Below are 24,119 nucleotides of genomic sequence, written 5' to 3'. Positions count from 1 at the left end.
GTTTACCTTCACCGCCACCCCGGGTAGGCGCAGCCCCTGGGGCACCCTACACTCACCAAAGCTCCCTGGCCGGTGGGGGGGAAATTCCAGCCGCTCGGAAGGGGCCGGGGGTCAGGGTCCGGCCACGCGCAGCCCCTGTTCCCAGGGAAGAGCCGTTTCCGCGGAAAATTCCCAGCCCGCACACGCGGGGCCGGGTTTTCAGCTGCGAGAGCTCGCGCAGCCGCTCGGGCCCTGCCGCGGGTCAGCGTTTTCCAGCTGCTGGGAACTGCCTGCGTGAGAACCGGCTTCTTCCCACGCCTGCCCGGGCCGTATCCTGCCACCCCTCCTGGGGTGAAACAGCCGGGGTAACGCTCAGATCCGTAGGGACCCGTCTGGAGAGCCCCGTGGTGCTGCTCTCCAGAGGGCAAGGGCAACCAGCGCCAATGCCCATGGGTGTACGGGTGCCCCCACGGGGTGCTCCAGCCCCACGGCCTGGCCCTGGAGAGCCCAGGGTTAGGATCAGAGCTACCCTGGGACAATGACAGATGTCCCCTTCCTGGGACAAAACCTCTTGCCGCAATGGGACAGAGCGGCTGAGTGCTTGGCTCCGGAGCCGGGGTCGCATCCCCCAACCCCGGGGACGTGCAGTGCAGCACCGAGCGTGCTGCCGGCCCCACGGGCACTGATCCTGCTGCAGCCCCAGCGTGAGCAATTTGGGCGTGCGCAGCTCCAAGAGATGCCTGGCCTGGTCCCCAGGGGCCCAGTTTGGTGCTGGGCTGTACTGGGAGGTGAAAAGCAGCCCCAGTGAGGCCGCAGGCAGATCAGCCAGGGAGCAAGGCCGGTCCTGGCTGCACCAGGCAGCGCTTGAACCCTGCTTCGCCCCAGGGCAGAAGGGGAGGGCACCGCTGGGGAGGCTGCGGTGCCGGGGCGGATGCAGGAGGCGATGGGGAACCTCCCCGCAGTGCCCGGCAGGAAAGGCTGAGCCCAGAGGTACGGCTGGAGCCCCGGGCCCTGCGTGCCCTCCTGCCGGGCGGATGGGATGGGGCAGCGCACGCGGGCGATGCCCTTGTTCACCGGCAGCGGCAGGAAACCCTTTCCCCTCCCCAGTTTCCAAGCCCTGCTGGCGAGTGGTGGCCCTGATTTATCCCCTGCACTATCCAGTTTCCACAGAGACCCGGTACGCTGCGGGACAGCTGGACGCTCTTTCCCGCAGCTGCTTCCTATCCCCCGTGCCTACGTCAGCCCAGTGCCTCCCAGTTTCCACCAGAGGTTTGGGGGGGGTGTCCTTGGCTTTACGTTCTGCTTCTGGGGTGCTGTGTGCCCCCCCAAGCCATCTCAAGCCCCTCCAAATGGGGGACGCTCTGGGGCAGGTTCCCAGAGGCGAGTCTCTGGGGCTGGACCAGGCTGTAGTGGCCAAATTCAGCACGGCTGCATCAGGGTGATCCCAGGCGAGGCTCAGTCTGGGGGGGGCAGCCGCACCAGCAGAGCAGGACCAGGGAGAGAGAGGGTGTAAATGCCTCCACGAGATGTAAACCGGCCCTACTTTCACAGCACGCGCTCGGGAGCGGAGCCCGGGCCAAGTCCGGACGCAGGGCGAGGAGCTGGGACAGGGGAGAAGAGAGGGAGCGCTAAAAACCTTTCGGAGCATGAGCAGCTGAAAACACAGCAGGAGCCCAAGACCTGGTGAGAAAGGAAGAAAATCTTAGTGCGGCACAGGATTGCCCTGGGCTGCTGGTCAGTCAGCTACTGCAGGCAGGACCAGGATGGCGGGGGGACACGGAGCCGTGGGGGACACGGAGCCCTGGGGGGCTCCTGAGGACAGCGCTGAGGACAGAGGGAATTGCGGCAGCGCGTGCTCCGAGCGCTGGTGAAGACAGATCCCCTCCCAGTGCTGCCTTCTCTCGGCGCAATCAGACTGAGCCCTGCATGGAAGTTTGTATTAAACGTTTACAAGGGTTCAGAAAAGGTGTACAAAAAAGGTAAAAGCCACACTTGCCTCTTCTCCTGGGGAGGCTAGCAGAAGCACCCCCCCCCCCAGCATCCCCACCTTCCTCAGCTGCCCAACGATGTGCTTTGCCCAAGGCAAAACACCCCCCAGCAGCCAGGAGAGGGGTAGCAGAAAGCTCAAATGCTCAACGCACGTTTACGCTCAGTCCTTAGTAATCTTGACATTATATTCACGCTGCTCTGCTGCGGGCAGGGGTAACCCGTGTGCCTGGAGAGAGCCTATCCGAAGGGAAAATCTCCTCGCTGGAGGCTGTAACGGCTGAAGACTCATAATACAAAAAGCATCAGCGTCAGGGCTGGTCCCTATACGAGGCAGGCCCTGAGCGCACAGTCCATGAATGCCCAGGGAGACTTCTACAGCCATGAAAGAGCGACCTGAGGAGCAGTTCCCTGCATGCCCCGAGTGTCCAGGAGCCAGGGCTGGGCAAGCGGGGATGGGGAAGGACAGACAGATGCCGGCCAGGACTCAGGTCAGCCCTCACACCACAGCAGCACGTTCACATGGGGTAATTGAGAACGACGTCTTGCTTGGCCAGCTCCAGCAACATGGGGTCGTCGAAGAACTTGCTGATGCTCACATCCTCGCTCAAGCCCTGCAGAGTAACCGCAAAACCAGAGGTTATTCCTCTGGCAGCCAGCGCTCATACAGCCATCATGGCAGAGATCCCACAAAAAAGCCCTGGTGTCCCGCAGTAAGATAAATTTTCAGGCTCCAGAGGAGGCAGAATTTGCAAGGGATCAGGCACTGCTCAGCAGCTGGAAGACATCTAACAGTCTCTCAGGAAGCTGCAAATGTGTGGTTGCTGCTGCTGAGCGTATCTACCAGCTCACTGCCCTCCCAAAAGGGAGCTTGATTCCCTCCGCGGTCCCAGGTGCCCCTCCAACCCCTCAGTCCAGCTCACTAAACCAGCACAGAAAGCAGTTGTTGCTTTTTCTGCAGGACAAATGGACTAAATCAGGCCACCAAGGGGTCAGATGGGCGCCAGGGAGGGAGCGGGGCTCAGCGTATGCTGCAGGACTCCGCTTTTGGCTGGAGTCGCTGCCAGATGAGTCACTCACGGGGCCATCACAGGCACCGGGACCATCACAGGCACCGGGACCATCACAGGCACCAACAGGCAGCATGAGGGATCAAGAGTGAGGGAAGTCCTGAGGCACAAAGGAGGACATCGGTCCACTCTGGGAACACAGAGGGGACGTGGCATGCCCAAGGGACAACACTGCAACAGCTCAGCTGCTGGTACAGATGGACAGAGGGACGCTACAGGGACTACTCCCAGACGTACCTTCCTACGCCTGGTCTTGATCATGAACTCTCTGGCCAGATGCGGGGCTGGCTGGGGCTCCAGGGGTCGGATGACGATGCTCTTGTCCAAGGGGTCACCAGGCACAATCTGAAACACAGGGCCAGGAAGTGAGAGCGATGCTGGGGGCTGGTTCAACCTCCTGGAGAGCCTGAACTGCAACGGGAAACACTTCTGGGCCCTGCGGACAGCCCCAGCCTCGGTGTGACAGCCCCAACACCCCATCTGTTCTCCTGGCACAGAAAAACTGTCACGTCACTACTGGTGATCATTCCCGCGAGGAGTCACTAATACAGTGTTGCTAACCAAAGCCAAGAACACATCCCACCTTCCCCACTTGCTGGTGTACTCCAAGACCTCTAAAAACCTGCTAACCACAACCACCCACGTGGGTCCCAGTCAGCACAACCCTCTCTAGAAATCAGGCACACTTATTCTTTTCAGAGCCAAGCCTTGGCCTTTTACATCTCGACCTTTAAGCCAGCGCTTGGAGCTCAGTCGCTGCTGCTGCTCCCACCTGGCTGTACCACAAGTAGCTGTGCACCTCACAGGCTCACAGTGGTAGCTCCCACAAGACTCCATTTGCCCCACACAGGGAAGTGGCCAGAGGACAGTATTTTGTCCCAAACCTTGTTTTCCATAGGTTTAAAATGCCTCCTCTAAGAGGCAAAGCCGAAGCGTGGCAACCCATGTCTTACAGCAGACCACCGAGTCCAAGCCCTGCTTCAAGCCCTCTGCTCCCCAAGCTGCAGAGCACCAAGCGCACCCAAAGACCTTCCTTCCTCCCAGACGAGGATGTCCTCTCTCCAAGCACTAAAGGACCCTTACGCTCAGCAAGCAGCAGCATTCAGCGCTCCCTCGCTAGGGCAAAGGGTGATGCGACTTGGAACAAAGCCATTGGCTTCTGGCAGGCACTTAACCGCTAGCGTACAAAGCCTCCCCAACTCGAGATCCTTTGAGGATGTTCTCCAGAGAAGTTGTCCTACCCTGTGTGAGCCATGGCACCGAACTCTACTGAGAGCACCCGATTCTGCCTGATTCTACCATGTCCCTCTTCCTCACCTCGCCAGGGCATGGACTCACCTGCCAGTGGTGGAAGACAGAGAGTGAGAAGGCTTGTCCCTGCGTGTGGGTCCTCAAGTCTGTCTCAAATCCAAATGAATCAATGGCTGGGATGAAGGCTTTGATGGTGTAGAGAGGGGAGCCCGGGATCGGAGCATCTTGCGTCACGTGGCCTCTGCCAACACGTCAAAAGATTAGTCTTCCTCTATGTCATAGAATCACAGAATGGTTTGGGTCGGAAGGGACCTTAAAGACCATCCAGTTCCAACCCCCCTGCCATGGGCAGGGACACCTTCCACCAGGCCAGGTTGCTCAAAGCCCCATCCAGCCTCGCCTTGAACACTCCCAGGGAGGGGGCATCCACAGCTTCTCTGGGCAACCTGTGCCAGTGTCACACCACCCTCATGGTAAAATATTTCTTCCTTATGTCCAATCTAAACCTGCTCTCTGTCAGTTTAAAACCATTGCCCCTCATCCTATTACTACACTCCCTGATACAGAGTCCCTCCCCATCTGTCCCTTAGGCCCCCTTTAAGTACTGGAAGGCCACTATAAGGTCTCCCCGGAGCCTTCTCTTCTCCAGGCTGAACAACTCCAACTCTCTCAGCCTGTCCTCATAGGGGAGGTGCTCCGGCCTCCTGATCATCTTTGTGGCCCTCCTCCAGACCCACTCGAGCGGGTCCATGTCTTTCTTATGCTGGGGGGCCCCAGAGCTGAACACAGTGCTCCCAGTGGAGTCTCATCTCCCTTTATATATACTCTCTGACACTCAGGAAGAACCAGGTACAAACCAAAGGCTGCGTGTGATCCTGGACATCGCCTCCCCACACAGCACAGGGGCTGGGATCAGTCAAGGAAGCTTTCAGCTGTCCCTTCGTACAGATTTCACCCTCTCCCCTCGCTTTACAAGCGGTGCTAGGACTGTGAACATCTCTAGCAACCCACACCCCAAGCAAGCAGTTGCTGCTTTGCCATACTAGGGTGATGGCAGCTGGTCAGAGCAGCTCACCTCCTCCTGGCCAGGACTGTGTAGACCGCAGATACGCAGTCGGCAGGAGCCTGCACCTCCACGAAGTAGTAGGGCTCCATGAGGCGAGGGGTGGCCTGTGGGGAGAAAGAGACACAAGCCACTGAGCCTCCAGCAGTGCCAACACAATTTGGTACAAGTAAGAGTCAGGGACTGGCACACTCTGGTCAAACACAGTGCCCGACTGGGAATGAAAGGGTTTCTGCTGCCCCATGACTGCCCAAACCAACATGAAACAAACACTGAAAGGAGCTTTTCTCCTTCTGGCCATGAGTCATATGCTTCCCTCTCCCCCACGCCCACCCTTCCCAGCAAGCCAAACAGTAGCAAAAAAGGGAGACAGAGCAGATGCACACAAGTTTCCAGCCAGACTGGAACGTGATTGCTTGTAAAACCCGCCTGCCAGCCCACAAGGGCGCTGGAAACATTCATGGATGAATGTGTCAGTTTAAACCAACATCCTTGGGGCAGATACTGCAGCACACATGCAACCCGCGCTCCTTGGAGCCCCAGGAGCCGGCACAGCACAAGGTTCAGTCTTTGTCATGCACAGTGTAGTCCTCACCATCAGGAAAGCAGAATACACCACTCTCCGGGCTGTTGGGATGATCTGTCCTCCACCCCGGTGCAAGGGCTCCTGAGCAATCACTGCATCCAGGATCTTAAACTTCACGTTGCGGATCACTGAGGAAGGGCAGAAATGACAGCAAGTGACTCGAGGGGGATGTTCTCTGCCGTACCAGCACCAACCATGCATCCCCAGGGGCCCTGAGCACATAGCAAACACCCAGACAAAGACCTAGAGCCACCAGAAGTTCTCCTAAATTTAATTCCAGCAGGGAAGGCATGACCATATCCTAACCCTTGCATATCCAAGACAGGCAGTTCAGCAGCTTATCTTGCAGGGCGCTCAGTTGTCTGCACCTGAACTGTATGAGAAGCAGAGCCAAGGTCTGGGGGAGCCAGCCTGCCAGCTAACAGGGCCTAGTTTGTAGGCAGGCGGCAAGTGCCAGTGCCTGGGCAGCACCTGCAGACAGGAAAGAGGGGGAGGTTCTGTTACCTCCCTTGTCACCCATCCCCAGAGCTGTCTCCAGCTGTGGCGTGCGAAGGGAACTGGCCACTGAGGGACTGCACCAGCAAAATCACTTGAGTGCTTAGAGATGGAAGAATTTAATCGATCTTATTAGCTCCACTTCTCCACAGGTCCTACTTACATTCATCACAGAGAGGCCCTTCCCTGGTCCCCCACTGAAATCCCTGCACAATGCTGTCCTTCACAGAGCCCAGCAGCGACTTGTCCACCTACAGACAGACAGACTGCTTCAGAGACCAAATCTGCATCATGAGACAGTAACAGACAGACCCCAGTGTTTGTAAGCCAGTTCCTAGAAGAGCAGCAATGCCCCCCCGGTACCCACAATGTCCACCCCTCCCTCTCACAGCTCAGGAGCATCATCTTCAGAGTTTGGCATCTAGAGCTATAAATTAGAGTCCCTATTTTGGTAATCCTGAAAGGCAGGCCAATTAGTTATCAGTTTTGAGGACATTGGCCCAAAAAGCAATGCCTGAAAAATAACAGGCAATTTGCTAGCCTGTGTAGGAGTATGGTGGAGAAAGTACAGCAGATCTGAGATCTGGCAAACCAACAAGCACTCCAACAGCATTAGGACCTTGCTGCAGGTTCTGGAAGGAGCGGTCACCTCTTGGCACCACAGGACAAATGTCTCACTAAAACATAAGCCCCCTGCCTGTGTTTCTCACCTCTGAGGGCAGCGTATCGTCTACTAGGATGTTTGGGCCAGTGGCATCTGGCCCAAAGGCCCAGATGGAACGGGCAGCCAGCAAATCCCAGTCATATTTGGTCTGGAAGAATTCACCCAGCTTCTTTCTGATAGAAAAAAGGAAGAAACTTTAGGAAACAAGTATCCGACCTGCACTCGCAGCATATGTATAACCCTATTCCCTTCAGGCATAAAAGGGTCTCAACTTTTTACCTGGAGCAACTCGTTTGCTGGGGCAGGGATGCTCACGGACTAGCTGGTAGCAATACTGAACACAGGACCCCTGCCTAGAGGCTGTTGGCTGATACTGTGCACCTTGCAGACCCCAGCATTCCCTTTTTTCCGCAATTATTTGATTCTAGCTAGATTCCTGCCCTCCCCAGATCGGTCATACCTGTTCCATGTTATCTGGACCACTTCATTTTCAATGTCCTCTGCGAGTCCCTTCTCCAGAGGCTCAGCAATCATCGTGATCTTGTTCCTGAGAAGAGAGATGGTTACAATTAGTCTGCAGAATGATGGAAATGGGAGTAACTGGCAGGACCTCAGGGACTACGCACTGCCTCGAATACAGCTAGGGAGATGAAGCCATCTGTGTCCTTCGCTATTACTGTCTTGCTTGTAAAGACAGCCCAGGCGCTTAACAACTGCTCTCCGAAGTCTGCTCATCTCCAGAAGCAGACTGCTAAGGGACAGCATGGCTCCATCCCTCCTGCCAGATGTCCAGCGCTTGTCCGGGCTGCAGAAGGAAGCCCATGGGCCAGGCAAGATGCCCCTATCAGAGCCAGCACTCACTGTGTCCAGCACACAGGATGTTGCCTTGGAGAATCCCACCAACCCAAGTGACCTGCTCCCAGAGCAGGTCACTCCACATGCCCAACAGTTCAAAGACTGACCTAAGACTGGAACCTTTCTGTTCCCAAAAATAAGGCTGCCAACCATGGAGAGAGCGTATCAGAATAAAAGATGGTAAGAAGAACCAGAAACCACAGGGGAACACATGAAAGCCATCTTCAGCATATGACAGATCATGATTTCCCTGAAAATTCAGGCATTAAAATGTCCCGTGCGCCTAGATTTTATCCTGGTTCTTCAGCCTATGTGCCCTCCCTGGCCCCTGTCTTTCAAACATGTATCTCACAATGCATTGCTGGAGGAAGAAGAGGAGACCAGGCTGTAAGACACCAGTGCATCAGCAGGAAGGAAAAAATCCATTTCAAGATCAAGAACGAATAAGAGAAGACAAAGCTTTTGCTCATGAAATGTTTGGGGAGTTACTGAAGGCAGCACTGGGCTCTTTGGCACCTGCTCTAGGATCCCAATACATCTCCTAGTCTTGGAAACACCACAAAACTGCTGAGGAGGTGTGAAATTTAGCTAAAAAAAAAAAAAAAAAAAAAAAGGAGGATGTGGATCTGTCTTTATTCCCTCCATTCTGAGAGTTCCTACAAAGGACAGAAACATCCCTGGGACTCAGGTGTGTTACTGAGGGGTTCAGCAGAGCTGCTGCAACAGCGGGCTACCAACTCAGCCATGCGCCACTTGTCTGGACAATGGCCACCGAGAACAGACCCCTTGGAGGGGATGAAGTCTAGTGCCCAGCGAACCCCTCCATCTGCCTGTCTCCAATGCCCAGCTCGCCCATGGGCTCTTACTTCTTGTTGGGTGTCTCAGCAAAGCACTTTAGGGAGGACGTTTCCACCACCGTCTCACAGAATGTCACAACTGGATCGGCAACCTGGAATAACAACAACAGCTTTGTAAGGTTTTCATGTACTTTTTTTGCTTTTAAAGAGACTGTTTGAAACCTTTGAACACCTACAAGAAAAAACTGGTTCATCTGCCAGTGTTTTAATCAGCCTTGCGTATGAACCACTGAGGCCTGCACAGGCAGCTTTGCCAATTCCTTCGTTCAAACAAGACCGGAACATTTAAACCTAATTCCAGGTATGCAAAATTCTGCTCAATTTATTTATTTGATGCTGGCCAGGCAATGGCTGAAGTACAGGGAAAGGCTGGAACATAGTCACATGCCTCCCTCCAAGCCAGTTTTCAGGCTCTCAGTCACATGGTGTGACACAGTCAGGCTGTGTTACTTTTGCACCCTAACACCCCTTTTTTTCCTTTTAAAAGGACCCGACAAAATCCATGCTGTACATTTGGCCAAGTTTATTTTCCCCTTCTTCTGAGACAGGGGGACAAAACCCCCTCCCCAGCTGGGAAAATCCCTCTCATTTCCCCACCTTGATATCAATCTCTGAATACATCTTCCGTAGATCATGCATCACACAATCCAGGTAGAGCTCCCCCGTCCCCAGGATCACGTGCTCCCCAGACTCTTCCACCTGAAAAATAAGAGAGGGGTTCAACTGACAGCGTTACTGCTCACAGGCCCTTGCCTTCCAGGCTCCTACACGAGCCTGAGGAAGTATTAGCTTTAAATAAATTGGTTAGGATCAGAGCACCCCAAGGAAAGCTCCCACAGCCTTTTCTAGCAGAAAGTGCTGATATGCTCTGCAGAAAGCTGCTTCCCTGGCACAGCAAGGTGTGTGTTTTTCTGCTGGATTTACAGTTTTCTGCTATTTCCACATGATTTATGAGATCAACTTCAACAGCATGAAAAAACCCACAACAAACAAAACAACCTACAGCAAAAAATTATTTGTTTTTAAGATCAGCCTACAAGGTAGCCCACAGCATGAGCTGAAAACAGCCATCCATACACCATACATACCTTAGTAGTAAGCGAGGGGTAACTCTTGTTGACTTTGCGGAGACCATCTAACATTTTGGGGAGCTCCGAGGGGTTGACCGGCTCTACAGCTATTTTGATGACAGATGTGGTGTTGAACTTCAAAGGACGGAAGATCTGAGCCTGAAAACAGAGAACGACAAAGAGCTGAACCTCTGCATCATTACGGAGTTAAACACGGTGTTTGAAGCTGTTCTGTTTCCCTTAGTGGCTCTTGTGCCCTGGCACCTCGGCAAGCAAGCTTTAACCTCACCACTGGAGCTTTTGGGATGCGCTCCATCACCTTGACGCTCTGTAAGGCTGAGCGATACCAGCTATGCACAGTACCTCCTCATTGCCCCGAGGCTCTGTGACGGTTGCAGTCTTCACTATGGGCTGGTCCACTCCTTCTATCAGCACCCAGTTGCCAGCAGGAACCCGGTTTACCTCAATGTGGTACCTAAAAGGCAGGGGAGCATCACTGCAGCGCTCGCTGCGGCCAGCCTCAGGCCCCTTGCAGCGGCTCCTCCTCCCTGTCCCTGGCAGCAACGACTCCAGGTAACTCCTCTCCCAAATGAACTTATTGCCAGAGCTTTCAGTACCTCGCAACTGAGATCCAGAGGCGTCCGACGGTGCAGATCTGGGAATCCTCTTCATCTTCCAGGGTATAGTTTTCTCCAAGGACCTTCACAGGCTGCCCAGCATGGATGGTACCACTGAGCACTCTGCCAAAGGCGTGGAACTGAACGCCGTCGTCTGTGCTGTACATTTTCGTTGTGTGACACATCAGCGGACCCTTTCCAGGAGAGAGAGAAATAAGCCTCTTTCAAAATACAGTCAAGAAACAGACACAGACCTGGTAGGACTCATGGATACAAAGGGATTAATGGGCTGGAACTTAGAAATACTTCTTTTGACTTGCCAAGTCCATAATTTCCTTCCACTGGAAGCCTTACATCTCCTTGCCCTGTATGGAAACCCCTGGAACAACTTTGGTGGACCTTTCTGGAGCAATCCTGCCTCCTCCTCTTGTGGAGCAGTAAATAGTGGTTGGGACAAGGCCATAAGAAGAAATGTCATCTACTGGCCTGCAAACCAGCTCAGGGCAGAGCACCCAAGCCTCCACAGGTCACAGCTCTCAGTCCCATAAGGTCACTCCACAACTGGTGATCTGGTGACAGTCACCGCTGTATAGTTTTATGTGGGTAATCACAATTCATTAAAACAAGCGATTCATTTTCTCTCCAGACATTAGAGCAAAAGTCACAGGCAAATTCCTCACTAGCTGCTGGCTGGCGTTGGTGGCTCTAGACAACTCTGAATGACAGCTCAGTACAAGCTGTTTGTGGAGGAAGGTTTTTGCAAGGCTTTGATAGGAAAGGTGCTGACTAACTAATGTAGGGTTATTTTTATCAGTATAGTTCAGATCAGTTTTCTCAGAGTTTGGAGAGAGAATCAAACTTCAAGGAAAAGGGACAAAAAGCCAGCAAAAGGGCACAAAATCACCCTGCAGTTCCCACGTGCTCTGAAGTCCTGACCTGGTCCTGTTCTTCTCTGAACACTGTCAAAAATTCTCTCTCTCAAGGGCTGCCCTGGCAGGCAGCTAAAGTTTCTCAGAGTGAAGAAATTTGTTTCAGTATCGGATGAGAGGTTTCAAAATGCTGGAAGTCAAATCTGTGCAGATGGCTGTCTAGGAGGCAGCTGCCCTGTCAAGGCAGCGAAAGGAGGGCATATTTGCCACGCTTTTGGACACTCAGAGCAAGCAGAAGAGTTTCCTTACGTCAGGGTCACATTCACTCATGGCCTCCCCTAGGTCAGAGTCGACGCCACCAGTGTAGGTATGCTCGATTTTCGTCTTGGCTCCCACCTTTGGGGAGGGGATATGCTGCACACACATGTCCACAAAGCCTGGAAAAATAATACTTCATGAGAACATGATTAACCAGTGTAGAGGAAAGAAATGGACTCCAATAAACACGAGGCAAAGCCATCCTGACTGCAGTGCACCCACAGCAATGGGGAAGATGTGAGCAGTGTCTCAAGCTGTCCTTTGGGCAAATGGCTTAATATTTTATATTTGGAAAGCTGAGAAGGGACCTGTGCAAGTGAGCACTCCATGGCTGTAATACAGTAATAAACTCTGTTGATGTGAGACTAGGGCAGTGGGAAGACTGTGGAGGGGAAGACAAACAGCATTTACCTGTGAATTCCCCAAAGAACTTCTTGCAGACAAGCCGCAGGAGGGGCCGAATGTTCAATTTCAATTCCTCTTTGGTCAGGTGGATGCCTAGTTCATCCAGAGTCCTGGGCAGGGTCGTGTCCACGTCCCCCACCACCTGCAAGACAAAAAGCACCACTCTCAGCTTTGCTGCAGAGATCCAAGATAGGAACTCCCAGGTGCAGCTTCACACACCAGCCGTCACCCTCAGGGCTCTTGACCTGCTCTGGTTTAGAGCTCACACAAGAACTGGCTGGCTGGTTCAAATTATCACTTGGCTGATATTTATCCAGAGCAGACTAGAAAGAGCAAAGGCCGTTCTATTAACTGTGCAAATATAGGGCTATATTTGCAAGGAGCAACTGTTAAGGAGTTGCTCACCGCTGCTCTGCACCCCCAAACCCAGAAATCTGTGAAGATCCTGCTGCATAACAGGACAGGCGAGTCCCCACAGGCACCAGACACACCACCCCCCAGTGTCCAGCCCTTGGCTGCTCCTGTCTGGAACTGTGGGAAGGAGAATGAACCACCACATACCTGAGCCAAGATCTTGTACAGGGGCTCCAGAATGAACTCCACAAAACTGCGCTGGGAACTGCTTGTTGGGGCCTTTTTAGTGAACTTGCGGCTGTTGAGGGATAAAAGGAGAGACATGAGGAGCAAGCACCCTGCAGCCTGCAAGCACCCCTACCGCAAACACAGCCTCTGCCCTTCCCAGGTTATCTTCTCCCTCCCAATCTCCCTGGGAAGCAGTCATGGACACAGGAGTCATGCTTACTCCAAACAAAGGCCGAAAAAGGCTCTCTGCTCCCACTTATGGGATTCAGAAGGACCACATGGATTCACACCAAGCAGGAGGCCTGACTCAACCCTTCCCAGATACTACTCCATCACAGGATCATAGGACAACTCAGGTTGGAAGGGACCTTGGATAGTCATCTAGCCCACGTTTTACAGGGAAAGGAGGGAAGATCCCATCAATAGACTAATGGACATTTAAACAGGCTTCTTACGTCTTCGGGTTGAAGTAGATGTCACCCCAAAGCCGCTTTGCAAACTCCTGATAATTGATATCTCCTAAAGGGAAAAACCAAATGACAAAAGTCTCTCAGATGTCACTGTATTTCTCTCATCTTGGAAATCTTTGCTTTTTGGCTTTTAAAACAACCCTGAGGATTCGACTTAATGGACTGATGCTGGTGAGTGAACGCTTGGTCCCAATTCTAAATAAATGATTAAGCCCTCACCTGGGGAGACCAGGCAGAGAGGCAGGCAGAAAACAGTCCACCGAGGACAACAGCAGCAGCCCAGGTACACCGTGGGTCCGCACACTTGCTTCTCAGTAACATTTCAACTCTCTCAATTACACACAAGGTTAGAGCTGACAAGACCTGGCCTGCCAGACGCCGCGCTGCAGGAACCCAGCTACATCTGCTTCATTTTCCAAATGTTAACGCTGCAACCTGACGCTGTAGTGCCAAGGTGCTGGGATGGCTTACACCCCATCTGCCCCGCAGGCTTATCACAAGCATTTTCTGCCTTGCTGAACATCTCCAGGTTCTTTTCTCTTTTTCAGATGATGCACTAAGCGCATAGCCAAATACCCAAGTGCTGAAGGAATAGTGTTGTGCTTGGCTGTCATGGTAGATTTACAAATAATAAGACAGCAGTGATAATTTACAGCAGTTTTCAAACAAGCTTTTGCTGTGGGCAGATGTGCAAGCATAAGAAATTTCATGGTGGCTGTGGTTTTGACAGTTAAACTACTATAACTCATGTTATCTGAAGCGTGGTGGCTGCACATAAAATCTCTGGTGGCCACAATCGAATATTACTGACTTCAAGTACCCGTTCAGCTCATGTCTGGCCCACATGGATGGCATCTCCTCCCGACTGTGCCTGCATCTTTATCAGTCCCCCAAAGAAGGGGTATCATCCTAGCAGGCATTGAGTTAATGCTGTGATGCCCAGGGAGCTCATTTATTTCTCCAAACTCACGAGGACACACGATAGTCCTGACACATCAGTCCCTGACCTCTACAACTTCATCCTCCCTCAGGCTAACTTCTTTGCAAGAGCTAGGCCAGCTGCTTTACAACATCCTTCTTCCCCTGCTCATGGCTTCTACAGATCACCCCAAATTCCCCAGTGTGAGACTTCAAATATCTTGGCTGTACAGCTGGCTAATGCAAGCAAAAGGCCCACTTTTACAAGTGGCAGACTGCCTTGAGTGGGCACCTGGGGAACAGAAAATTAAATCAAAGCCAGAAAAAGACAGTTTCTTAAAAAAGAAAGAGGGCAAGAGTGCAAAACCTTGTGGGCCAAGCTTGTGCCTGGCTGCAGCTGAGTCTCAGACTCTAGAGGCTTTTGTGAAAAGGCAGGCAGAACTTAACTGCTTCGCTTCTGAGCTGTTCTGATAAGGAGGCAAACCACAGCACATACACTTGCCTTCAACTGCCATAGCAGGACTTCTTTTTTTCTACTTAAGGGTATGTATAAAATATTGGCTTCTGACTCAAGAAACATTTATCAGGAGAAACCATCTAGCTAAAAACAAGTTAGAACTGTATTTTTGCTTTTTACCACCCAGGGCTCAGATCTGCAGTAACTCTCAACTCCTAGAATTTCAAGAGCACATATACTGGCCATATACGTGCAGTGAAAGCCACAGCTGAATGGCTTAGAAAGCTTCAACGAAATAGGTGAGGAAATGAGATGTTAAAGCGTACACGGTTTCTGAATAATCCTCACCATATGTGTCTGCATAAATCTTCGCAAAAGATCCCAGCGTGAAGCAGATGCTGTACTGTGAACTGGAGAAACACACGTTCCCCAGAAGGGGAGACAGAACGAGGTTCTCATCGGTGGAATACATGCTGAGAGGAGATGGTTTTTAGAGAGGGGGGAAAAAAAAAAAATCAATGTTATGAACCAAGGAAGACACTTAAATCCACCTCCCACACCAAACAGCAGTATGTGATACGCAAGGATTCTACACTGCCAAACAGCACCTTAAAATGGGCTGCAGCATGCTTGCCATTGGAATGTCAGGGTCAGTATGATTTTATTACTATAAATTTCAAAGCATTAGTGTACAAAGAAATATTTAAAGACCTAGAACTAAAACGTTACCAGCACAAGTGCTTTGTATTTTTTGTCAGGTAGGGTTTTTCTTCCCCTAAAAAAAGGCAGCAAAGTTGGTCAACCAAGCAAGGGAAAAGATAATACAAGGCAAATAACGCAGGGATAGAATTGAATTGAAACCGTTTTAATGAGTTCACAAGCATGCTAGACAGGATAAATTATCCTGCTCTGAGCTGCCGGATGCCAGTAACAACTGAACAGAGAGACATGCAAGTGAGCTCCTGTGCAAATTCAGTTTGGGGTTCTATAGGCTACAGTGCAGACACACACAAATTGAAGGGAAGAATGTCGTTAAGGACATCACCGGGATGGAGAAGAACCCACAGAAACAATGCATTGCTACTGTGAAAGCTAGAGAAGATGTCCCTCCCTTCTCTGGGCAGGGTCTTGGAAGGAGATTTGACCATAGCAATATCATAGTCTCTGTTTAGGGGTTGGGACAGCAAGTTCCTATTAATTTTGTAACAAATGTTGAGGAGCTTTGAGACATCTCAGCCTACAATTTGGGATACAGCCTGGACAATTTCAGTGTATTTGAGACATTGGGGAGCACAGAAATTTCCTGCTCTGGTCATATGTCCAATTTCCCTACTTTTTAATGGGGGAAAAAGAGCTGATCCCATGAAGCTTGTCAGAATTCAGGCAGGATTCGCACTTCCTGGAAAATTCAATATATTGGCTGAGATGAATTTTCAATGGTTCTTCCTGCCCCATTTTCTGTGATGCAACACATCAAGAGACAAACTCATGAGTTTTTAGGCACACACAGGCCTCCCAAAGAAAAGCACCTGCAATGGAACAGGGACAGCAAGCACTAACAATGCAGCATCCCAAACACCCATACCTGATCAGACCATTAACTTCATCTACGATATGTCGGAGTTTGTAATAAGCATCTGTAGGTGGCAATTTCAGCTCCAGGATCAGTCGGTCTATCTTGTTGATGCACACGGTCACTGCGAGCCTTTCCTGCACTGCGTGCTTTATCAGCCTCTCTGTGTTCAGCATCACCTGCAGGGAATAACGAACACAAACACCCCTAGCGAGAGCCCTCCACTAAATGCTATCTAGGGCGTGACAGACAAAGCAGCGACCCTTACAAGCAGGGCTGCAACTCTGTAGAAAAGCCTAAGCTCAGCCACCAGCGATCAGCTAGTCTTCCTGAAATTTAAAAGTAGGTGCTAACCCGACCAAATTCCTTGAATCCTACCCCTTGGACATCTCCAATATACATAACTTGCTCAATTTTAGGTATCACAGGGATGGAGATGCAAACAAGTTAGATAATCAGCCTACAGGTCACATGCATCACGTCAGCCCTGGACACAGAAGCCAGCAGCTTGACTCCCTGTTTTGGCTGGAAAACACTCTCGCTTCCCAAATTGTCCTCCAAAAACCCTTCACCCCGGAAAGCTGAACCCATCCCAGGCCTTCACGCTAAGGCAGGATCAAAGGAAGAGGTTTTGAAGTTAACCCGTAGGACAACCTGGCACTCACCCCCTCAGCCGCATCAATGAAAAGTACAACGCCGTCCGAAATACGAAGGCCAGCTGTCACCTCGTCAGAAAAATTGACATGACCTTCAAAAACACAAAAGGGTAGGGAGAACCAGAGTAAGCCCTGACACCAGCAGTGCAGAGTGTAGAAAGCCGTCCCTCTGCTCTGCAGCTTGCTCTGGTCACTGGTATCCAGCGAGGCAGAACACAGACGGCTTCCTCCTCAGACAGCGACCCGGGAGCAGCTGCCAGAGCTCCGTTAGGGATTCGCTTCAGCTTTAATGCTATTTTTTGAGAATAAACACAACAACTCATTTAACAGGCACTTTTCCTCACATTTGTTACTGTTTTTCTAACAGCTCTGTGAAAGTACTTCAGGAAAAGGAGGAAGATTACTTCTCACCAAAGAACAACAGATGCCTCTCCCTCCAGTCTCCTCCTGCGCTCTAACCTCCCTCATCTTGCGCTGTAACTCAACAGATGCGTCCCAAGACCCTCTTTCCTAAAGTTTGGCCTTGGTTTCTTACAATAAATTGATCTGTCATTATGTTCCCCCCACAGGAGCTTATCAGATGCTCGAGGGAACTTGCTGAGCCTCACTGTGGGGCAACAGCATTTGAGAAAAGCACGGTCCCCACTGTGCAGGATACCTGGAAAATCCAGTTCTACATGTGCTTCTCATATACTTGAGTGAAACACATTTTCAGCCCCATTAGCCCTCAATTAGGCCTGCTAATCAGAAACACAAGCCTGACTAAAAGCCAGCTGCACAGTCGTTACTGCTGGAAGTGATTTCAGAAGGAATGAACTTAGCTAAAGGCTCAGGACTAGGCTGGAATCATCTACAAAAAATACAAAACAAAACATGGATTTCCATCTGTGAAGAAAAAATTCCCAGGGTTTCATTGCACCTAAGTGACATTTCCAGATGAATCAGTGAGATTGCGGGGTATAGATTCTTTCTTTGTTTTTCCAAGAGCCAATGCTACACAATCCCACCGCAATCCCACACAAAAGCTCTTTGAAGGCCCTCATTAACCACCACCGTACATGTTTTCACTGCTCTACTCCTGTCAATAGCACTATCCAGAGGACCAAAGGGGTTTATTAATGAGAGAAACCTTGGTTCACATGGTCACGTTTCTGCTCCACACATCAAGCTGCCTTCAGCTCAGTGCATCCCATAACAGGATTTTCAAGATTACACAATCACCTGGGGTGTCGATGATGTTGAAGAGAAAAGACTTTCCTTTGGTGTCCGGCAGAACAATAGTCACTGGTGTGCTCTTGATCCCTACTCCCCTCTGAAAGACAGGAAACCAGGATTATCAGTTAAAAAGGAAAAAACATACATCAGCATGTAAAGATGTAAAAGATGACCAAAGGAAAATCAGAAAGATGGAAAGAAGTAAACATCCATCCAGGACATCCTGTTACTTCCAGGGAGGGAGTAACAACCTCGGGTTGCTACAGTACCCAGCCCAGCTCCTCCATCCATACTGGCTCAGACTGGTGAGCTACCACTGCACAATCCCTGCTCATTTCAGCTGAGGAAGTATAATATGCAACACCAGAGACAGAAGATGCATGTTTTTCTGTGCTTTTACCCTTCTGCTGCTATCAAGTTATAACTCAAAGCATCAGATTTGATCATCCAGAGTATAAAGTAGAGCATTACGATGAAGAGAATGAAATGCTTCATAGGATTGTTCTGGTCATGACAATATTTAGCGAGTAGGACAAAATAAGATTCCCATTCACACCCAACCACATGGAGTCAGAGCACCCAGCTGAGTTCCCGTCAAAGGAAACAGAGGAGAAGTATGTTTATTTTGAAATCATAGTTTTTCTCCCCATCCATCATTGCTGCAAACCCCTTCCACCTCTTTCCCTCAAAGAGAATAGGAGTTACTCATATGCTGGGATAACTCTGGTATAGATTTTCATCATTACACAGGTTATTGTCTCAGATAAATAAAGTCATACATGGACTTGAGGGTTGCAGGAAATGGAAGAAAGTTGGACCAGGGATCTTACTGAGGGAAACAACAGGAGCAGATCATTTTATTGATAAAGAAAATAATCAAAATGTGGAAGCCACAAAAAACTGTTAAAATGGAAGAGGAAACTGCCTACAGTAAGTAACTGAGTAAAGCATGAGACAACTGGATAAAAATCACTGCCTATTCTACAAGACTCACGTACCTCTTGCTCTGTGAACAATATATCAGTGTAGCAAAGCTGCAAAGACAAAACAAAAGTCAGAATATCACATTTTGGTATTAAATATTAAGTTTGAAGCAGGACACAACAACTTTTTACACATGGTTAAGGTGGCAAGTAAGTGACAGAGACAGAATTGGGACTGAGCTCTGGCTTTCCAGTCCTACTTCCTAATCACTAAACCACATTTTCCCCACGTACAGTCATGCTCCCTCTGAGTGTCATAGCCAACCCACGTTCCCCAGGGCAGGAATACACCAAAAGCTCACTTACGTCCTGGTCATAGCGCTTCCGGATTTCTGGGTGTGTCTGTTCTATCAGGCAGTCAACAAAACACGTCTGAAAAATATCAGACCACAAGAGAAAGGAGGTGACTGGGTGCAGACAGATAAATACAAGTACAATCCCGTCGCTCCAGCAGCAGTACAGAGAAAGCTGGGCATGTTATTATTTCCACGTGGCTGAAAGAAAACCTACAAATAACTGCATTAGCAAGAGGAGCAGAAAGAGACTGCTGCTGCGGAGATTGAGGAATCAAGAGCAATGGTAAAAGTAAGCACCAAACAGATCACTACTACTACCCGATATACGCTGGATAGTCACGCTACCTTGCCGTGGTGAAGGTGCCCACACAGAGTCACATTTCGAATTAGCTCCGAGTTGTCCATCAGATCTGCCAGGAAACTGGAGGAACAAAATACAAAAGACTGTTGGAGGCTTCTGCTGTGTCTAATAAAAGTAGGTGCCATTTCAGCTACACTTTCTACCCAAGGTGCCCCCTGAATCCTTTCCAAACTTTCATTCTGCCAATGCCCTGCGGAGGAAGAATCCCACTTTCCAGATGGGGAGGACAAGAGAGTTGGAGTCCTAGACAGATGGCAGTGGGTGGGAGGATACGGAGCTGGTAAAACTGCCAGTGATGGAATATTATTGAATATTTTTCTTCTCTTCTAGTCAGTATTAGAGCAAAAGTCACATCCATGTACTCAGATGATTAAATACTTCCACTCAAACAGTGGCAGGCAGTCAAGTAAATCACAGAGCTGGATAACAAGCACCCCACGCAGTTTTAAAAGGTAGCCACGGGGCTCCGCAGACCATTAATCATGATTTTCAAGTCTTAAAACAGTGGTGTTCCCAGGAACTCAGGGAAACAGTAATGAAATTTAAATCTTTTTAGAATCAGCAACTGAGCTGGGTAATGATGGGCCGGTCGCTTCTGCATGGATCCCAGCCAAAATGTAATCGAGATCCTAAATTACCAACTCCTCTAAAACATAATGGGAGGCTATAAAACAAGTATCCATTGCTATGGGTCTGCAGAAAATAAGTGCTGTCAACTAATCTCCTTTTTAAAGATTTAATTTTCACTGATGCGGTAGACTTCTTAACGTACAACATTTTGATTAAGAGCTTAAAAAATACAAAAATCAATAATAATACTGATTAAAAGCTTACTTATTGGTCTTAAAATAAGGCTAAATGGAAAATCAATACCAAGCTTGCAGGTTTCTGGTTAATTCCCACAGGGAATTTCTCCTGGCCCCATCCTAACCATTTATATCAACGAACAGGATGAAGAGGAATTCATTACAGATGGAACAAGCAGAGGACACAGGGATCAGGAAATCAGTAGATAATGAAGAGTACAGGTCATTGAATAAGAGCAAAATGGACTGCTTAGAAAAATACGACCCAGCTGGCTCTTTGGTTTATATCTGGCTATATCAAAAATCTCTCTGATCAATGAACACGGCCAAACTGACAGTACCAGGGGACAGCCCCAGCAGCAGTCGTTCCAAAAAGGTCCTGGGCATCCAAGTAACCAACTGACTGAATACGAACTCCAGTGAAATTTTACTGCTGGCAAATAACCACATCCTTGATGATACGCAGAGAGACTGCTCACGTTGGGGTCTGTTCGGCACACAGGGAACTGCTACTCAGGCTGCACCTGGTTCTGGGATCTACACTTTAAGAGGACTATTAAAAAATTGGAAAAAGCTCTGACTAGCCATGAAGTGGCGCATGGAAAGATGAGCCTGACGAGACACTCACGCAGCTCAATCTGTTCATCCTCAAATAGAAGACAACACACAGAAGCACTATACACGCGAGGATACGGAGCCCCTCCACCCATCGACAAAATGTAGACGTTGATGCTAAGATTATATATTTTTAATAGAGAAAGTAAACAACTGGTTCTATTTCTTTCCAAAGTTGCATGAGATATTATATCTTGGGTTTTATATTTGTTAGGAATTTTTTCCAGGGTTTTCTCTCAACCCTGGTGCCCCAGGGGCTGCTTTGCGGGGCACAACCAGCAGACGCCATCAAGTGCAGCAGAAGTGCAGCTTAGCTGCAGCGTTATGCTGACCTACAACGCACCTTTGCATACAACCAGTGGCATAAAAATTCCCCCCCCGGAAACTCCTCCGGGATAGAGGGGAATTAATTTGAGACAGCAGTAGGCCAATGGTCACTGGGATCAACCCGAAGTGTCCCAGTATGAGGTGTGCCACACATTGACTGTATAAATATTTCTTAAGCCAGTCAGGAAAACTTGCTTTCAGCAAATCTGCACCACAAGAGTTTCCGATTATCCAGCTTTGTATCAGCTGTCAAGGTAAGATTTACACTCTCATGTCAGAAAACTATGCACTATGCTGCATTATGGGGAGGGAAAAATCTCTGTAAAACGGTTACTCTTGTACTTTCTTCCTCTTCTTTTTGATTCAAAATCTGGGAAATGGCTGCACTCAGTTCTGTTGCTGGTGTCAGTAAGAAACAAAGCTAATGCCCCCCGAAATCTGCCTCCTCCACACAGTACACACCACTCTGCCTCACCACCTTTGCCTGTAAACAACAAAGAGTGAGGAAATCACAGCACAGATGGCTTGAGCCCAACCCCTACATATTACTTACTCCATCTCATAGACGGTGACCGGTAACGTCTGTTCCATCAGCGAGAATTTTTTGGTTTTCACAGGTTTAATAATAGGCTCTGAAAACAAGAGAAAGAACAATAGAACACCCTTACCAGAGACCCTGAACCCAGCAGGCTCAGAAACGGTCGTAGGGAACAGGGACTTTTACAGACAAAACCACAATTTCCAAGCCGACAGATTCTCTTATCTTTTTATAAAAGCAGTTGTACTAGATGATCGTTGTAGGTCCCTTCCAACTGAACTATTCTATTCTATTACAGAAAGATCAAATGAGATGACTTAAATGCATTTTCATTTCTCCTTAGGTATCTTTCCAGTATCTACTGATATCTGTTCTTCAAAAGATAGTTTGTTTGATATTTTTACTAATCCCAAGCGCCAAAATCTGCACACCGCTAGACAAACAAGAGTCTACGTGTTCCTGGGGCTGAGTGGGAATTCAAAAGGGGCATTAAAACCGATGGGGAGAATGGCAGGGAATATTATTTTCACTTTTCCAAGGATCCATTAAGAGTCTTCTCCTCCCTCCATACCCAGCTCGCTGCTTCCTCACCACTTACCAGTGAGAGGCTGCGTGTCTTCCTCTTGTACTATTGTCTCTACTTCAGGCCCGTAGACCTCCTCAGCGGTGGGATAGTATTTCTTATCCTCGTGCAGTACCACCTCCATCCCAGGGTGGTCCTCGTCATGGTCTCCCATATCATCATCATCGTCATCATCCTCGAGCTGCAACCAGTGCTCACATTTAGCTGCTGCCAGCACCAAAGTGCTTTACAAACACCATTCACCTCAGAAGGTACACGCTCAGCGTCGTGCATCGGAAGAGAGCTACAAACCCAGCCAGGGAACCACCAACACGGCCCTGGCACCTCACATCAGGCGGCAGAGCAGCTTGCAGAGGCATCTTCCGTAAGCAACACACCTCTGCCCGCTGTGGGACAGCGGGACGGCTTGAAAATGAACAGCAAGAGCACTTGCAGCAACGCCCGCCCCTCACTCGCATACACAACACACCCCGACCACACACAGACACCACTTTCAGACGAACTGCAGGAGCGGGAGACTAGAAGGGGCTCCCTCGGTCCTCCGATGCTTTCCCCATCGTGGGACAGCAGGCTCTGCTGTCCCCCTGCCCTCGTCGCTCTCCTCTGGTGCCTGTGGAGTCTTACTCTGCCTTCACCATCCGGGAGCTGAGCTCCTTACAACAGTGCTGTAGCACCAGCGCCTGCTACTAAAAGCCTGAAGACCTCACTGGATGGATACGGATCCTCCATTTGATCGAACACAAATAAAAAAGCCAAATATGGCTTCAGCTACAGAAGCGCCCAGCTCTAACCATGATTCAAGCAGAAACTTTGTCTTTCCCTTTATGACAGGAACAGGAAGGCGGCTTTCGCTGAATCCTTTAAAGCCCAAATCCACTCTGATCCTCAGGAGTCAAATCCCACCGCTGAACAAGGCCCCACTGCAGAACTGGAGCCCGGAACGGTAAAGGGGTCACTGGCAGCTTGTGAAGGCTGTGGCGCTCGGCCCCCGCTCCCGTGGGGGATGGGGCAGGATGAGGCCCGCACCAGGCTCCCATGAGACGCTGCCCCTCCCCGCATCCCCACCGCTCACCTCGTCCAGATCCTTGGACTCTCTGCCCAACTCGTCGTCGTCATCGTCCGAGTCCAGCTCCGGCCCGATGTAGTTCCCGAACTCGTCGTACAGGTCGGTGTCCATGCTGGCGGCGGGGAGGGGGTCGGGGGAGGCTGCGGACTCTGCCCCGCGCACCCACGGTCCCTGCCCGAGCCGCCCACAGCACCCGGCCCTGCGCCGCACCGGGGCTCCCTGCCCGGCCCCGGCCCGCACCGTGCGCGACCCCCCAGGCCCGCCCGCCCCTCACCGGAGCCCCGCACCGCCACGAGGGCCCGGCCTGCCCGCCGAGCGCCCTCCGCCTTCACCGCCGCCCCCCGGGTCCCTCCCCGCGCCTTCACCTTCACCGCCCCCTCCCCGGCACCCCCGGGCCTACCCCGGCCCCGGCCCCAGTCCCGCTCTCACCCGCCGCGCTGCCCTCGCCGCCGGCGCCGCCGACACCGCCGCGGAAGGCCCCCGGGGTGCCCTCTCTGCCTGTCGCGACAGAGCCGCTCCCGCGCCAGCCGTCAGCGCCGCGCCCGCGGGGGAAGGAGCGGGCGGGGCGGGCGAGGTCGGGAACGGTCC

At 50.7% G+C, this 24,119-nt stretch overlaps 1 protein-coding gene across 2 annotated transcripts; it reads right to left on the bottom strand.

Annotated features, from left to right (window-relative positions):
- Positions 1 to 1,906: 1,906 nt before the first annotated feature.
- On the bottom strand, positions 1,907 to 24,081 carry EFTUD2 (elongation factor Tu GTP binding domain containing 2). 2 transcript variants are annotated; one of them, XM_075522861.1, is made up of 28 exons: positions 23,962 to 24,081; positions 23,538 to 23,648; positions 22,481 to 22,646; positions 21,898 to 21,976; positions 19,581 to 19,656; positions 19,246 to 19,311; positions 18,955 to 18,990; positions 17,963 to 18,053; positions 16,751 to 16,833; positions 16,098 to 16,264; positions 14,861 to 14,985; positions 13,123 to 13,186; positions 12,647 to 12,737; positions 12,092 to 12,227; positions 11,672 to 11,799; positions 10,494 to 10,687; positions 10,240 to 10,351; positions 9,895 to 10,035; positions 9,404 to 9,505; positions 8,816 to 8,898; positions 7,555 to 7,641; positions 7,141 to 7,267; positions 6,594 to 6,681; positions 5,945 to 6,063; positions 5,362 to 5,456; positions 4,374 to 4,527; positions 3,273 to 3,380; positions 1,907 to 2,579 (listed from the first exon to the last, which is right to left on the bottom strand). In XM_075522861.1, the coding sequence occupies exons 2-28, from the start codon at positions 23,640 to 23,642 to the stop codon at positions 2,484 to 2,486; spliced, it is 2,919 nt and encodes a 972-aa protein (XP_075378976.1). In that variant the 5' UTR covers positions 23,643 to 23,648; positions 23,962 to 24,081; the 3' UTR covers positions 1,907 to 2,483. The 2 variants fall into 2 exon arrangements, with proteins under 2 accessions (XP_075378976.1, XP_075378977.1); XM_075522862.1 differs by having other exon boundaries at positions 23,538 to 23,643; positions 23,961 to 23,981.
- Positions 24,082 to 24,119: the final 38 nt, after the last annotated feature.

The sequence above is a fragment of the Mycteria americana genome, chromosome 22 (genome assembly GCF_035582795.1).
Source record: "Mycteria americana isolate JAX WOST 10 ecotype Jacksonville Zoo and Gardens chromosome 22, USCA_MyAme_1.0, whole genome shotgun sequence".
Classification (NCBI taxonomy): domain Eukaryota; kingdom Metazoa; phylum Chordata; class Aves; order Ciconiiformes; family Ciconiidae; genus Mycteria; species Mycteria americana.
Note: the sequence above shows the minus strand (reverse complement) of the source record. Positions and strands in the feature narration are given on the sequence as shown.